At 37.7% G+C, this 18,168-nt stretch overlaps 1 protein-coding gene across 11 annotated transcripts in view; it reads right to left on the reverse strand.

The window, feature by feature from the left end:
• Window positions 1–18,168, reverse strand: part of DLG2 (discs large MAGUK scaffold protein 2) — a 2,692,860-nt gene that overhangs the window by 679,240 nt on the left and 1,995,452 nt on the right. For all 11 annotated transcript variants that reach the window (XM_043992745.1, XM_043992737.1, XM_043992735.1 and 8 more), the window contains 2 exons: window positions 11,122–11,266; window positions 7,805–7,943 (listed from right to left, as the gene is read on the reverse strand). In XM_043992745.1, the coding sequence (XP_043848680.1) occupies window positions 7,805–7,943; window positions 11,122–11,266 (284 nt within the window). The remainder of the gene's footprint in view (window positions 1–7,804; window positions 7,944–11,121; window positions 11,267–18,168) is intronic.

Here is an 18,168-nt window from a genome sequence, read left to right on the forward strand (position 1 = left end):
TTTTTTTGACATACCTTTACCTACTGGCCAGCTTTCAAATGAGGCATTAATAGCAACTATCCGTACCCCCATACTTCTTTTCATAAGGGAGCAATTGGGGCAGCTAGGTGGTGCAGTGGATATAGCACTGACCCTGGAGTCAGAAGGACCTGAGTTCAAATTCAGCCTCAGGCCCTAGCTTGTGTAACCCTCGGCAAGTCATTTAACCTCAATTGCCTGCAAACATCTGGGGCCATCTTCAGTAATCCTGATGTATATCTTGCCGCTGGAGCCAGATGGCAAAGAGAATGAGGCTGGTGACTTTGCACAGCCCTCCCTCACTTAAATCCAACTCAGTGCAAGTCATAACATCAACTCCTTATGTCACGGTCCTCTTTGAGAATGAAGGACAAACAACAACAAGGGAACAACTGCCTCTTAACTTGGTTCCTATGCTTTCTTCTCTCTCATTCTTTCTTTCACCTGCATAAGAAGAGCAGCAGCTTGTACTACTCTTGTCTCTTTTCCACTCTCTGTTGGAAAAGCCTCCCTACATGCTCATCTCCATGCACAAAATTCAGCTTGGGAGACATAATTTTGTGCAATCATCTTTTCAGGAATATCTGTGTGCTAATTTTCGAGGGTTATTGCTTAAGTGCTAGTAGAAGTTAGGGAGAAATTGTTTCTCCCCAGAATTGTGTTGGAGCCAGATCTAACCAGCTTGTGAGACTCAATTGCTAAATTTTCAGTGTGAGAATTTATACTTGAGAAATCATCACTAAAATACGGGTTTTAATTATTGCTTTCTTGTTTCTCAATACTTCTTTTTGTTGTTCAGTTGTGTCCAATTCTTCATGACACCATTTGGAGTTTTCTTGGAAAAGATATTGGAGAGAATGCATTTTCTTCTCCATCTTGTTTTACAGATGAGGAAAGATAACATTTCTTTCTCTAGCTCATTTTATGGGTGAGGAAACTGAAGCAAATAGGGTCAAATGACTTGCTTAGAGTCACACACCTAGTGTCTGAGGCCAGATTTGAATTCACTAAAGTGTGCCTTCCTAATTACAGGACCAGCACTCTATCTACTGTGTCACCTAACATAGTCAAGACTTAAGAATGTTAATATTATAAATTAAACTTTAAAATGTGTGTGCATATTTTTTTCTTGGAGAACTCAGTTGTTAAACTTTGACCTGCTTACCCCTGAGTCTTGTTAACAGAGAGACTTGTTCAAGGTAACAGAGAACATACGTAGCAAAATAAGGATTACAGTCCATAATTCCTTGATTCTGGATTTTGGAGTTTCCTTTCCATTGTACTGACTCTCTCCTGAGATGCTCAATTTGTGTGTCTTCTCAATTTACTCAATATCAACCAAGTTATGTGTGAAACTTGCCCAAAATAAGGACCCCTTGGAAAGAAAGAACATCCCTGCCTTTTGAACTCTCTTTCCAGTGCACAAAATGGGATATGTTGTTGTCTCCATTGGGTATTCTTGGAAATAAAGGTTTTTCACCAGTTGAAAATGATCAATGTAACACCCAGACCAGCAACTTCCAAGGCAACACACTTTGAAAGTAGTCCTATAAAATGCAAAGCTAAAATTATTAATTCTAACTTCAGCTGAACAGAATAAACCATAAGGGGAAAAAGAACAATTCTTTCCTAAAAATCACACAGTTAATAACCTGAAGGCTTTTGTTGAAAACTGAATGGGATAGCATAAATAAAATTCATTTCAAATCACAGCATGTTAGCACCTAAAAATCCCCTTAGAGATTAGCTGAGGCAGCTGGTGTGTCAGTGGATAGAGCACTTGGAGTGCTCTTGGAGTCAGAAAAACCTGAGTTCAAATCTATCCTCAGATACTTCCTAGCGATGTGACCCTGGGTAAGTCACTTAATCTCTGCTTCCATCACTTACTCTCTGAATCCCTGACAAAATGGATCCACTGCATCTATTGGACAAGGAAATGGCAAACCGCTCCAGATCTTTGCCAAGAAAATCCCAAATGAGGTCCTGAAGAATCAGACATAACTGAAAATAGTGAACAACAACAAGAGAATGGGGAAAATGGCACTGTGCAGAACTTATCTCATGGGGTTTAAAAAAATTTTGTGGGGCAATGAGGTTTAAATGATTTGCCTAGTGTTACACAGCTAGTAAGTGTCAAGTGTCTGAAGCCAGATTTGAACTCAGGTCCTCCTGAATCCATGGCTGGTGCTTTATTCACTGAGCCACCTAGCTGCCCCTTTATGGGGTTTTTGAAGCCCCAAAGAAATATTATATTTAAAGAAATTAAAGAGGAAAAACACTATTTTAGCGTTTAAAAATTAAATAAATCTTAAAATTCAATAAATAAAATGAGACATGAACTAGATGACCTCTGTAGTTACTTCCATCTCTAAGTCTTCAATCTTCTGATCCTGTGATTTAAAGACAGAAGAAGCCTTAGAAATCATCTAGTTTAATACTGTTGATTAAAAGATTAGGAAACTGAGACCCATATAGGTAAGGTGATACAATCAAGATTATACAACTCATTAGTGATCAAGCCAACATTCAAACACTGTGACTCAAGGTCACAGAGTAAAGTAGTGGTTCATTCAAGACTAAAACTCAAAAATTTTAAAATGTAAAATAGAGACAGTTTTGAAACACACTAAGGTGATTTAAAGTACCTGTTAACATTGGAGCAATTAGTGATAAAAATATAAATATAAAAATCTTTTATCTTCCAGAATCACCAAAGGAAAAAAGTGCTTTGAGTTTCATTGTTCTCATGGGCATCAAGGTTGGACTTCTTTTTTTTTTAGTTAATCTTTGTTATTAATAGTATATTTATTGGTTTAGAATTTCCCCCACCTTACATGTAAAAACAAATTGTAACATCAATTTTTATAACTTTGTGTTCTAAGTTCTCTTCCTCCCTACCCCCCACCCAAGAACTCAAAGCTTGGACTTCTTAGTTAAATCTGAATCAATTTCTCAAGGGACCAACTTAATATGGTTATCAGTCAACTGGGATATAGCTACAATTAACTTATATGTGAAAACAATCCTTCTGTTCATCAAACTGTTAGTTTGGGACTTGATTTGTTCCATATATTCAAAGATGGCATGGACCATGTCAAGACACTACCTACAAATAAAAAGGGCTCAGTAAGTATCACTAGTTGCCACTAGCCTGTCAGTTCAAAAAACATTGAGAACCTACTGTATATGAATCCCTGTGTTAGATGCTGAAATTATTAGCAATTACAAGTAATAATAATAAAAATATTATTACATGTAGTATTTTATGGTAAAAAGGAAACCTCTGAAAGTTAGAGTTTTGAGATGATGTCTATTATGCCAGTAGCATAATAATAGTGAAAATAACCATAATAATTATAGTTTCTGACAATTATCATAATCACATATTGATATAACACAGACTATGAGTGATAAGTAAACTCTGTTATTTCTGTGAGGTAGGAGCTTCAGAACAAAGTATGATTCTTGGCTTTATTTCTCTTCAGGCTCTACCCTTGACTCTTGTCCTGACTTTTTCCCATATTCTTTTTAGTTTCCTTTTATGTATTTTCTTTCCTTGTTAGAATGTAAGCCCCTTGATAGCAGGGGATATCTTTCCTTTTGAATTTGTATTTCCATGATTTAACACAGTGCCTGGCACCAAGTAATTGTTTCATAAATGCTCATTGCCTTACTGACTGACTAGTGCCTTTTGAATAGCAAGAATATGAGAAACTGTCAGAGTTAAAAAACAACAACACACCAATATGGTGTAACACTGGGGAGAAGAACAGGAGGTGAAGGACCAGTTGTGCCACTTATTCCCTCTATAAGAAGGACAAGTCACTTAACCTTTTTTGCATCTCAGTTCCCAAATCTCTACAATGAAAAGAAGAAAAGTCTAAACATTTTTGTTCTTGTGCTTTTGTCAGTAAAATTGTAAGCAGATACTCTGTTGTATTCACATTCACAGACTTTTAAGTTACATACCTTTACTGCTATGCTAAGAATCATGTATATTACAAAACTTACACATAAAAGAAATGTAAAAAATGATGAAATTAAGAGGAAGTGATATTTTGAAAGGAATATTTTATTTATTAATGGTACAATAAACCTTTTTGTTCTTACTAAAATTAAGGATTAATAATGATTTCAATCTGATTGAACATAATTTGTGTTTTCTTCTTTTAAATTTGGGTTAAAGATTGAATGATACAGTGATTTGAAAATCTAATTCTAAATTCATTTCATACAGGATGTCCCAAAGGGCTTAGTGCTACCCTGAGACATTAAGGACATGCTGTATTGATACTTGTTTTTCATGTCAATCACAGATGAAGAAGAGACTTCGGAAAGAGATGGAGACCAAAATGGAAAGGGATATTTTATTGGCTGTGTTTATTAGATGATGATATTTATTTTTAAATCCCATCCACTAATTATGCATAGGTTTCAAATGAAATTCATCCAGTAAATTTCCATTTCCACTGATATTACTCAATTGTTCTCTCAATCATTTAAGGGCAACACATTTATTTTTTAATAAATGAGTTCAAAATCCATTTAAACTATTCATTTGTAAGGTTTTTTAATACAGGTTAATCAGTTCTGTTTCTAAGGTGGGCTTTCTTTGAGTAAAAAGATATGAGAGTTTTTGTAGGCGAAACATTTTCAATAAGAGAGAGGAGGGAGGGAGGAAAGGGAACACAGAGAGAAAGAAGGAGAAGGGAGAAAAAGAAGGAGAGGAGAGGAAAAGTGAAAAAGTAAGTGAAGAGGGAAGGAGGAGAGAGAGAGAGAGAGAGAGAGAGAGAGAGAGAGAGAGAGAGAGAGAGAGAGAGAGAGAGAGAGAGAGAGACCCAGAGAGATGGGCAACTGCAAAGAAAGCAGTTTCATTTGAGTGAAGAGTCAAGTGGAAGGATGATGATTCCCTCAGTGTAAACAGGGAAGTTCAGAGGAGAGGTAGGTTTTGAGAGAGAGAGAGAGAGAGAGAGAGAGAGAGAGAGAGAGAGAGAGAGAGAGAGAGAGAGAGAGAGAGAGAGAGAGAGAGAGAGAATTTAATGCAATCTTTAATGTAGATTACAAAAAAAAAATCCATGCCCGTTCATCCTGTGCTATTTAATTCTTTTCACTAAAAAGAGGCATTGGGTAAAGGGAGTAGCATGGCTGTGTTGGAGGAAAGCATTTAATTAGCTATCATGAGGAGAGTAGGGTGTGCTCCATCCTCCTGACCTCTGATTGGTTGATCCCTTGGGGTTAGGCTACAGATTCTTTGGGATCATGTTATGGTCCCCATTTTGAAGATCAATGTACCAAATAATCTCCAAGGTCACTTCTAATACCAACATTCTGGGACAGATGCACTGGCAATAATCTATGGACAAATGAGTTGGAAATGTTAAAGGATACTCGTGGGGCACATTTTCCTCTCCCAAGACAGACTCAAAGGCAATAAAGCACTCAGACCACTCTCTAGATATACAGCGATTGCTATATTTGTACAGTGACTGAACCGCCTATAACAAGTATTAAGTAGCTTCAGTGTAAAGATGTAGTGATGGCTTCCCAATAAAGCTATAGCTGGGGATTCTGGAACCTGAGGCAAATTGGCTGGTGATGGGAATAGGGCAGCGTTGGGAAACTGAGACAACCTGAAATGGGCAAACTGATACCACTGTCAGTGATCTGGTGTGTACTACTAGGTGAGTGGCCTCAAGCCAAGCAGCTTGAGTAGTCTGCCCTGGTTGTTTGCTGTTATGTTGGTGCAGTGGTCAAAGAAAGGATCCCAGAAGAAGAAAATGATTGCAGGAGGACTCTCAGGAGAAGGAAGCCTAGATCAACACCCCCCTCAACCCCTACACACACACACACACACACACACACACACACACACACCTGCTAATGCAGTTGGGAGGAGTGCTCTTTCCATGGCCTCAATTTCATAATCCTCTACTAGCCCTATGGCTCCTGACACATGATTGCTTCAGGTAAAGTGCCCTCCTAAGTATCAGTGCCCTAGTGCTTAGTCCCAGTGACTCTTATTGACTCCTCTTTCTTTTGACTCATTTCCAGGAAGTGAGATTATTAAGGGTGAGAGTAATGCAAAGAATTGTCTCAGTCAAATGTAGGCAGTATTTTCTCAATATCCACAGGGCTACAGGATATCAGGTCTCACTGGTGATTATTTCTCTCTCATAATTACTTTAAATTAATTTTGAGTGTGTGCATGTGTGTATACACACACACACACATATACATACATACATACATACATGTTGTCTGACTCATTAAAATGCATGGTCCTTGAGGGCAGGGTTTTCTTTTTATCTTTACCTTCCCAGGGCTTAGGAGACTATCTGGCACATGCTAAGTGTTAATAAAACTGCCATTAGAAAAGCACAGATTCAGGGCAGCTAGGTGGAACAGTGGATAAAGCACTGGCCTTGGATTCAGGAGGACCTGAGTTCAAATCCAGTCTCAAACAATTGATACTTACTAGCTGTGTGACCCTAGGCAAGTCACTTAGCCCTCATTGCCTCACAAAAACAAACAGAAACAAATAAACAAAAAAGAAAGAAAAGCACAGTTTTTTTTATGTCCTAATATTATAAATTTTTATGTCTAATGGTAGCCACTTCTGGGGCGGGGTGAGAGGGAAGAAAAAAAAGAAAAAAAAACAAATTTACATGATAACTTTATTATATATTTTAAAGGAATTGAAAGTTGCACATAATAGAGTTGTAGTTTCATTGCAGTAATATTTTTATTATATTATGTTATGGAAAAGCTAATTTTATTCCATAAATTAAAAATTAAATAAAAAATTTTAAAAGAGTACAGGTTCTAGAAGTGGAAATTACTAAAGAAATCACCTAGTCAGTACTGTCAAACTAAAATAGAAACATCCCTGTGAGTCACATACTGACTTAGGAAATTTAAGCATAATGACTTAGAAATCTACAAATTAACATTATTTATGTTGTACAGTATTTTTATTTATTTTATTAAACATTTCCCAATAACATTTTTAATCTAGGTCTGCACTAGGGAGTTTTGTTGGCTATGTGTGTCCTATGGATATCAAGTTTGACCCCTCTGCTCACCAAACCTTCCCCCTTCCAATAAATATATACTTTACAGAGGAGAAAACTGAGGTCTGAAGAGTTCAAATCAGGTCATACAGCTAATAGCAAAGTCAGGATTGGAACCCTAGCTACTTCAATACTCTTCGTACTAATCCATTCTGCACCTCGGGTGACCATCCAGAGACCAGTACTATGTAGGATTGGGTTGTACCTTTTATCTTGAAACTATAGTGACCAGAATCATGGGCCCCATTCTGTATCTCCTTGGGGACTATGGTATCATGCTTTCATGCCTTTTGGCATAAAACTTGGGCTATTACTGTCATATTTTATAGGATGCTATACATGACTAGTATGCCTGACTGGGTAGCTAGATAGTACAGTAGATAGAGTGTCAGGCCTTAAGTCAAACTCATCTTTGTGAGTTCAAATCTGGCCTCAGACACTTACTATATTAGTAAGTCACTTGGACAAGTCACCTGGGCAAGTAAATTAACTGTGTTTGCCTCAGTTCTAGAGAAGAAAATAGCACACCGCTTCAGTATCTTTGTCAAGAAAGCTCCAAAACGTGTCACGAAGAGGTGGACGTGACTAAAACATATAATACCTGAGTAGCACTCAGATCCTTCAAAGCACGGAACACAATAGCTAATGTGCTAGGCAAAGCTGCCATCTTTATGACAATGATCATAAAACACAGTTGAGCAATAAGGATGACTGACCTGGTGTAGTCGTCCTCAACAAGCATGTGCTTTGGAATTGGCGAGTACCTTCCAGGAGAGATGGGCGGCAGGGAAGATTTGTACTCTAAAGTGCCATTGTTGCCAGAGAGAATGTGATTTTCCATTGGTGGAGAATAAGCTGGTAGGAGAAAAGAGAACAAAATTTGGATTCAGTTTAACCCAACATATACTCCCTTAGATACCAAGGGGATATGTTAAAAATAGAAAGGCTTTGATGCCCACCATAGACAATGGCAGCCAAACAGGAATGTGGAGTTTATGGTGTATTTGCAGTTAATACACATAAGCAAATGGTGACCTTTAGGGTTGGCAACATATAATAATGGAGGTATCTACAAAGCAAGTTAGCATAATTAAGAGAAGGGAAACAGTTGGAAGGGACAAGCAGTACACACGTTTTCAAGGCAATGATTAATTTTCTATTGAAATGGAAATGTTAACTTTCTAATTGCAGATCCAGTCATTCTTGTCAAATGATTAATATCTAACCATCAAAAGCAAAATGCTATTGGGAGAAGATCCATTCAGCATGAAATTCTTCTTTCACCTCAAAATAGTCTTGTACTTTTAGTCACAGAACACTATGGTTTCCAAAGATTTAAAGTCAAAGATCACCACAAGGGCAATGGAAAAAGACAGAAATGGTGGCTATAGGCAGTCTGCACTACTTTAAAAATAAGTGACTATGAAGGAGAAGTGGCATACCAAGTGTCATCAAAGAGATGTATGATTGAAAAAGATGAGCTGGGGGTGGCTAGGTGGCGCAGTGGATAAAGCACTGGCCCTGGATTCAGGAGTTCCTGAGTTCAAATCCGGTCTCAGACACTTGACACTTACTAGCTGTGTGACCCTGGGCAAGTCACTTAACCCCATTGCCCCGTAAAAGAAAAAGAAAAAAAAGAAAAAGATGAGCTGGTCATAGTACATGGAGAACTGATGGGATGCCCCATGTATTCTACTGGAGTTAGAATATTCTAGCATTAAAACACATGCATTTATTAACCATTGAACTCCCTCCTCTGCAATTGCCTCCATCTTATCAGCAAGCATGAAAGAGGTATATCTAAGCCATGATGGTACAAGCCAGTCAATTCATACCCATTTGGTGAGATACAACTAAATTTTAAAAAAAGGCTCATTGCCCTGTAAGCTCATCCAGTTAACCAATGAATTCATCTGATCAAATCTGATCAAAAATACATTTGAAACAGTTCCCTAATTGTTTAATATTGCATCATAAGTAGTTAACAGTCTTGTCTAATCCTAGTCCTGGCTAGGCTTCCTACCTCTTGCTTTCAGGATCATAGATTTAGAATTAAAAAGGACCTCAGAAGTCATCTTCAAGGCCAAAAATATTGTCAATAGTGACTTGACTTGAACTCAAAAAATTCTGGATTCAAAACCTGACTGAGGCACCTACTAGCTGTGTGACCCTGAATAAGTCACTTAAATCTCAGCCTCAGTTTCCACATCTGTAGAATGGAAGTTAAAAAAAAATAACCTACCTCACAATATTTTTGTGAGGATTAAATGTAATAATACATGAAAAACACTTTGTAAACACTTTAAAAATGTTATATAAAAGTTAGGAATTAATATATAGTCTAGCCCCTTTATTTTACAAAGGATGGAACTGAGGCCCACAATTTAAAAAAATTCATCTATTTTGAATTATATTCATCTATTTTCCCTCCCTATTATCCCTCTAAATTTAACAGAAAAAAGAAAAAAACTCATATAACAAATATAGATATACAGTCAAACAAAACAAATTCCCTTCTTGTCTATGTCAAAATTATATGTCTTATTTTGCATCTTGAATTCACCACCTCTTTGACAGGAAGGAAGAAGCATAGATCAACATCAGTCCTTCTTCAAAAGTTTAACTAACTTGACTAACATCAAATAGGTGTATAATAGCTGGGATTTGAACTCTGGCCCTCTGTGTCCAAATTCAATTAACCTTTCAACTATACAGTGCTGTCACCTGATGTCTATTTCCCATAAAACCTCTTGGTATTTGTATTTCTGAATAAATTTTGCAGACTGCATTCTATCCTTATTTCTCCAACACTGACTATAGATGATGTTCATGAAATGAGTCATGGACTCATTATTTTTTTGGCAAATACTTCCTTTCAGGAATGTTTTGAGTCCTTATGGACAACTGTTAAAAATTCAACCATATTGGAAAATACTAAAAAAGGAAGGTTGTATTTATAATGGATGTAGCACGTAAAGTAAAGTGGGTTTCAGCTTCATTCCTGGTTGAAAAAGAATCCCATATCCTTTGGAAGTCATCTTGGAATCCTCATTTTGAAAAAAACAACAACATCAGACCTAATGGGCAGGTAACAAATTAGTTAACCCTTATATTTCTCTCTAGAGACATATCCAAGGCAGAGAGAGGTTAAACTACTTGCTTAAGACCATGATACTAATTAATGTCATGTGGATCTGCAGTTAGCATGCTGAGGTTCCAGAGTTCTAGCCTCCTACTGAGACCTAATGCTGCCTTTCATTTCCCAACTATTTCATCTATGAATATCTCCAAAATATTTTTGCAGTGTTATGTTGAAAAGGCAGAATGTGTTTACATCTAGTCACAGAAGACACAGCATCCATCAGCTGAGGCCCTCAGAGACCTTCCAAAGGGTTTAGATATTGGCCTTCCCCGCTAAGCAGCTGCTAGCTTCCTGAAATCTGGACAGGTGATTACAGTGTCAGTCCTCCTCCCACTTCCATAGCCATAGTCAATGCCTTTTTTTCCTTCCTTGCAAATGAAAAATGAGTACGGAGGAAAATGGTAGCTCTGATATTGAGAATCGAAGAAATGATTTAAAACTTCAAATCCAAAATTCCCTTGGGGATGTTTTCTAATATTATACCCTCTCATTTTTTTTTGGTCCAGAAACCTTTTTCCAGAATAATACTCCTCTGATCTTATCTCAGAAGACATTAAGCTTTTTCCCTTAGGAGGCATCAATCACACCTTTTGGCACTTGAGAAATACCAATTTAAAAATATGGTTACAAAAAAATTACTACAATCACACTATATTACACAGTACATTAAGCATTTCCAACACAGTGATCAAGGAGGAATTGCTAAAGGTCCTCATCTGTTATTTTCCTCATCTCATCAAGAGACTTAGGAGGCAGCTAGCGGGGAGAGCTGGAGTGGACTTTTGTCTTGTTAATTGGTGATGATCTAGTGTGGTTAAGGTTTTGCATTATTCCAATTCAGACAAGGTAGGGAGCTGATGGAATGACCATTGCTGGGAGGGTGGTACTTACAGTGAGTAATATCAGGTGGGCCATAAGGGTCTGTCATATAAATGGTGGTTGGTTTGCCAACTTTTAGATAAACTACATCTGAAGTGTTCTTCAAGATCGCTACAGCTTCTTCATGTGTTACTTCTTCTAGACTGTAGTTATTTACCTGGAAAAAAATAAAAAAAAAAACCTTAGTAAAAGTAGGGTCACTCTGAGAAGAACCAGAACAATTGATACAACAAGAAAGCCATAAAGACAAAAGACTTGGAAAGATTTACGAACTCTGATCAATCCAATGAATAATTTTGTTTTCAGAGGAGCGATGACAAAATATGTCTGTAGATATGTACATAAATATGTACACACACATATATATAGATTCTATCTATCTCTCTATCTTACACCTATCATCTATCTTATCTCTCTGTCTGTCTGTCCATCCGTCCATCCATCCATCCATCCGTCCATCCATTCATTCATCTGTCTATCTATCTATCTATCTATTTGTAGGTGTGTATGTGAAACTTTCAGGGATGGCCACTGTGGGGATTTGTTTTGCATATTTGTCATATAAATGGTGCTTGGTTTCCCAACTTTTAGATAAATTACATATAGGAAGTTCATCTATATTGGTATAGCTTCTTCATATGTTTTGTTTGTTTTACTTTTTTGATGTGGGAGAGGGAATGAAGTAGATGGAAATGGAATGGAATGAGCATTTACTGAGTGCCTACTATGTTCCAAACACTGTGCTAAGCACTTTACACATATTATCTTATTTGATGGTGGGAGGGATGGAAGGCACATTTTTATTCATTGAAAAAAAACACACATTCAATGAAAGAAAAAAAATTAGGGCCACTGAACACAGTATTCTAGTTAAGCAAAGCAGCCACAGATAATGCTCATGAATGTGACCTGAAACAGATGACTCAAATTTCTCTAGCATGGAAATGGTCATTAGAAGAGAATAGCTGAGTTCATGGTACTGACTAATAGATATCAATCGATTTCATGCTCTAATCAAATTTCACTGGCTTCTTATCTTGAACTACCCTGATTTCTCATGCCTCTTTGTTCCCTGTAGGTCACTAGGTCCAAAATGTTGTTCTTCTTTCTCATCACCATTTGCATTTCTGCCAATGGTTTAAAGCAAAATCCAAAATAATGCCTTCTCACAAAGTTTTCCTGATCCTCCTTAATCAAACCTAGTGATAGCTCCACATTTGTTACTTTCCTCCATTTCATCGCGATCACAGGCTCTGGTTCTAGAACTGGAACATACTTTGGAGGACATCTCCTTCATTTTACAGATAAAGAAACTGAAGCCCAGAAACATTAAATGACTTATCCAAGGTCACAAAGGTAGTGCCAGAAATGGAGTATGAACTCAAGTCCTCAGATTCTCAAATCATCACTCTTTTCACCAGAGATGGAGATGATAAAGGAACTATCTCCTTGAATTTTAAATAGTATTGTTCTTTTCACCTCCTTAACACCCTTTTGGGATGGTATGTATTTGAGTTGTCTGTATTTGTTTCTTAGCCCATTATTAGACTAGAAGTTCTATCATGGCATGTATTGGGCCACTTGGCATAGTAGATAGAATTGGAATCAGCAAAACTTGGATAAAAATTTCACTTCTTGCCTTTAATAGATATGCAAATTCCTTAGCCTCTCTATGCCTCAGTTTCCTTATCTGTAAAACGATGAGTTGAACTCAATATCCTTTATGGAACTCTCCAGTCTACAAATTGTTAATCTTATTTATGATACTCTGAATGGGTGACCTACCTCACAGAATTGTTGGGCAGCTCTTATGAGATTATTTTCTTGAGTTTCTTTTCAAAAATTGGTTATTATTATTTAAATTTGTCTTTTCCTCATTCTCCAGTACACTTCTCAGTGAACAGTAGGAACTTCATAAAATCTGTGTTGTTCTCTCAGCCCATTCCACTCTTCCACATGGCAGCCCTTCAAATTCTTGAAGGCATCTATGATGTCCCCCTTAAGCCTTCTCTTCTTAGGGTTGTTTAAAGAATAATGGAAACAGATGGAAGGGGTGTTCACTTTCAAAGGAGCCATCAGAGGTGGCTTCAAATACTATGACCCAAATGGCATTCAGAAGTACAAGCACAAGAGAGAAAAGCCTCCTTGTCTTCACAGAGTAGATTGACAGGTGAATGGATAAGAACCCCATGGCCAAATAGCTAGCAGGATTGAATGAAAAGCAGTCCTAACTCTAATGGGCTCTTGACAGTGTTTCAACATCTCATGCCTAATGCTGGGAGGGGAAGGGAATCATATCATTCATGAAACTGTCAGCAAATGACAGAGATGTGCACAGATTGATTAAACCCTACCCCTTTCTGTCTTTCAGATGAGAAGGATAAGATCCCTTGGAACATCACCTTGAAAACTGGTAGGAATTTGACACTTGCTTCACTAGATTGGAAAAGTCAGAAAAGTGTGTGAGGACAGATTAGAGGATGGAAGAAGAATGGGAATCCAATGCTGATTCAGCCACCATCCATAATGTATTTGCTGTATAGAGAATTCTGTGTCCTGAGAGAGATACTAAAGAAATAAGTGATTACTCCTGCTCACAAGGAGCTTATAAACTAGTAAGAAAATTGGACAGGTAGGCAACTATATGACAACCATGGAGCAGGCAGATGGCTCAGTGGATAGAATGCTGGACTTGAAGTCAGGTAGACCTGAGTTCAAATTTTACCTTAAATATTTACTAGCTATAAGAAGTTGGGCAATTCATCTCTCAGTCTCAGTTTCCTCATCAGTTAAATGGGCATAAAAATGGCACCTACCTCAAAGAATTTTTGTAATGATCCAATGAGATAACACATGTAAAGGGCTTTGCAAACCTTAAAGTGTAATATAAATGCTAGTAATTAGCCTCTATATATTAAAATTGCACCATAATTATTTAAGAAAACTTAAATTAAGTGTTGTTCAAGGTGAAGGAGGTCAGATAATCAGTGAATGTGAGAGCAAGGAAACTTGGAGAAATGTAGCATTATAGTCAAGCCTCGACAGTTTGTTAAGACTTCAACAGCAGAGATCAACCAATGGACATAGATTTGGCTAATTGTCAATTATGTGTCAAAAACCGTGTTGAGCATTGGGGGTACATAGGAAAGTGAAACAGTCCCTGCCCTCAAGGAGTGTATAGTCTATTGGAGAAGATAACATACACATATATCAGTCTTTATATAATATAGACAACTACAAGTTAATTATGAGCAGGGATGCTGGAGAGGAGAGGGAAGGAAATAAGCATTTATTAAATGCCTGTTAAATGTCAGGACTGTGCTAAGCATTTTATGCTATTATCTCACTTAAGAATGGGGCATTAGCACTTTTGGTGGACATGCAAATTGATCCAACCATTCTGGAGAGCAATTTGGAACCATGCCCAAAAGGCTTTAAAACTGTGCATACCCTTTGACCCAGCAATACCACTACTAGGTCTGTATCCCAAAGAGATCATGGGAAAGGGAAAATAACCCACATGCAAAAAATATTAAAAGCTGCTCTTTTTGTGGTAGCAAAGAATTGGACCTTGAGGGGATGACCATCAATTGGAGAATGGCTGAACAAGTTGTGGTATATGAATGTAATGGAATATTATTGTGCTGTAAGAAATTATAAGCAAATGGATTTAAGAAAAATCTGGAAAGACATGAATTGATGCTGAGTGAAATGATCAGAACCAAGAGAACATTGTACATAGTATCAACAACATTTTGTGAAGATCAGCTGTGATGGACCTGGCTCTTCCCAGCAATGCAACGATCCAAGACAATGCCAAAAGACTTATGGTGGAAAATGCTTTCCACATTCAGAAAAAGAACTGTAGGATATGAATGCAGACCGAAGCATACTATTTTCACTTTTGTGGTTGCTTTATTGTTATTGTTTATTTTTTCTTGTTTTTTTTTCTTTCCTTTTGTTCTGATTAATGTGGAAATGTTTAACAAGACCATAAGGTTTAACCTATCAAACTGCTTACTAACTTTGGGAGGGAGGAGGGAAAGGAGGGTCGGAAAAAAACGGGAACTCAAAAAATCTCTTTACATGTAATTAAGAAAAATTAAAACAAACAAACAAACAAATAAATAAAAAGACTGAGTCATTAGCAAATGCTTCTTGTAGAAACAGTGCTTGAACTAAGTATTGAAGGGAAAAGAGGATTCTAAGAGGTAATGATGAGAAGGGTGTCCTTTTCCAGGCATAGGAGGCAATGTGGGCAAAGACAAAGGGACAATACATGTAATGTTACATGTAGAGAATGGTAAAAAGAGACTAGTTTGGCTGATCTCAGAATTTGTGGAAGGGAATAATGAATGATGAGTGTATAAGGGGTCAGGCTGTAAAGATATTGTTAAAGTCAAACAGCAGAGCTTATATTTGATCCTTAATGCCATAGGAAGCCAACCATTTGTGTTTATGGAGTAGGGGAGCCAGATTAAGTCATATCTGGGCTTTAGGGAAGTTGTTTTGGTAGCTATGTGGAATATGGACTACGGAGGAGAGATACTTGAGGCAGGGAGACAAAAGTAGGAGATAGGGTGATAACGTGGGATCTAATGAGCTGGATTGGAGACTCAATGCTTTCATTTGCCATCTGGGCAATTTTGGGAAGTCGATTAACCTCTCTGATCCTTGGTTTCTCCTTCATAGGCCAATGTGGGATTTTAGTACTTATGCCACCTTTCTCACAGGGCAGTTGGGAGAAAATGACTATGAATGTGTTGTTCATTATTGTGATTAAAATATGGGGAGAGAATAATCTTGAAATGTTGAAAAAGAAAGCCAATTCAAGGAGGACTAGTGTTTTTCATTGAGTGATTCAGACAGTCCATAATTTGACTAGCTTCGGTCAAGGACCGCAAGTGGCTTTGTAGAAACATAAAACACCCTGACTGAGATGTGCTTTTGTGGTGATGTCCACCAACTTGTTTCATTTTCCAGAAAGGATATTCCTTGGTGAAAATCTTCAGTGTGCATTTCCTGTGAACATCTGGGAGCTGTTGAGTTTAATTAGGGTACCGCTGATGAGGCTTGTATGTGGTCTTTTGAAAGCTCTAGAATAGTATGGGAGCTCTCCCAAGAAGTCTTCTTTTGTGCTGAAGTCTTCAAATTGTATTTCACAAAAGTGGGTCTGTTTGGGTTAATTATGTGTGCATATCATCCCATGAACTCTCAAGACAATGGGGCTACAGCTGGTGCTGATTGTCTGATGAAAGGATGCAGCTGATTGGCTGATAAGTCTTGTGATTGTTACTTCCACTGAATCAAGGACCGTGGACTGTTTGAGCTTGGAGGGGCCTTAATGGATCATTTCAGCACCTCCTCTCCCTCTCTTTTAACAGAAGGGGTGACTAAAGCCCAGAGATGGAGGGTGACTTGTCCAAGGTAATACAGCAATTTACTGTCTAAGCAGAAGGGCTAGAACACGGATCTCTTGATTCTCAAACTGGTGTTCTTTCTATGATTTACAGAGACCATCTAGTTGGACCCACTCATTTTATAAAGGAAGAAAGTGAGGCGTAGAGAGATAAAATTAGTTTCTTGAAGCTTCACAGGCAATGGAGGATGGAACTAGAATTTAAATTCAGATTGAATCCCAAGACATCCGACAAAATGCAGCACTCTTTCTAAGATGCATGCTAGACTGCATCTGATTTTGTTTGGTACTGACTATCTGTGAGAGATAGTTAGGGCCCAGCAGTCAGCTCTCCACTTTAGAAAGCAATCCTGAGACTCTGAGGGAGGTGTCGGATGGTGGGCACATCACATGTGCTGGATGGTGGTCTCCTCATATTAGCAAAGAGAACAGACCACAAGGAAAGCTGTTGGTGACATGACTCAGACAGAAGATGAAATGCCACCGTGAGCTCGGGGGAGTAGGGCAAACTCCAGATGAACAAGAAGGTGCCAGGGGATATGCTGGCCAATTCAGGATAAATTAGGGTGTGTAGGAGTTTAAACCAGTGCCTGGCGAATGAACACAATAGAACAGAGGTACAGAGGGGTGTGGAGGAGGGCGGTGGTGGTGGGGATGGAATGCAATTACTTGCCACAAGCAACAGAATAAGCAGATGATGGATATGGGGAGATGAATATGCAGCTAGCGATATCAGGATTGGAGGCACACCAGAAAATGAACTAGGGAGTAGGAAGTGGGTTGGGTAGGGCACCTAAACTGTAATTTGAGAAACTACCAGGCCCCATAAAATGGCAGGGACAACTTTGTATGGTGTCTTTGTATACCCAGTGCCCAGGAGAGGGCCACTCCACTTTTGGATAGCTCTAAGTTTTAGAAGGTGTTTATAATTGTATTTATTCACTACCTGTTTACTTTTCATATATATTTACACATTATGTATATGCTATATATATTTATTGCGTTTATATACATGCATATATAATATACATACATATATACATACACAAAGAATAATGTGTATATGTGTATTTATGTACACAGAACAAATATATACAATTTAAACAGAATATATATGATTATAATATATAATATGTATTTGTGTATATACACACACACACACACTTTTGTTTTCTCCTCTGTTAGACTATAGGCTCCTTGAGACTAGGAATGTGCTTAATAAATGCTTGTTGAATCAAAACTCTTTGACATTACCAATAAAAATAACACAACCTTGCATTTATATGTTTATTTGTGGTTCTATTGGTATAGGAAACTCCTAAAACACAGATGGACTCTTAAGTTGTTCTCCCCATGGCATTTGTCATAACATCATAGATTCAGAGGCAGAAGGGACCTTGAGCCATCACAGAATTTCAGAGTTGGAAGGGAATGCAGGGCCCATACGCCTACCCCCTAAAGAATCCCTTTTAAAATGTACCCCACAAGCATTTTTTTTAGCCTTGCCCTGAAATCCTCCAATGAAAAAGTCTTCCTTAGAGGCAGCCAGTTCCACTCTTGGATAGCCCTTGTTTTACAGAAATTCTTAATTTTAATTTTTATTTGTTTACTGTGTTTCTTCTCTCTATATTTTATGGACT

Source organism: Dromiciops gliroides, chromosome 3 (genome assembly GCF_019393635.1).
Source record: "Dromiciops gliroides isolate mDroGli1 chromosome 3, mDroGli1.pri, whole genome shotgun sequence".
NCBI lineage: Eukaryota > Metazoa > Chordata > Mammalia > Microbiotheria > Microbiotheriidae > Dromiciops > Dromiciops gliroides.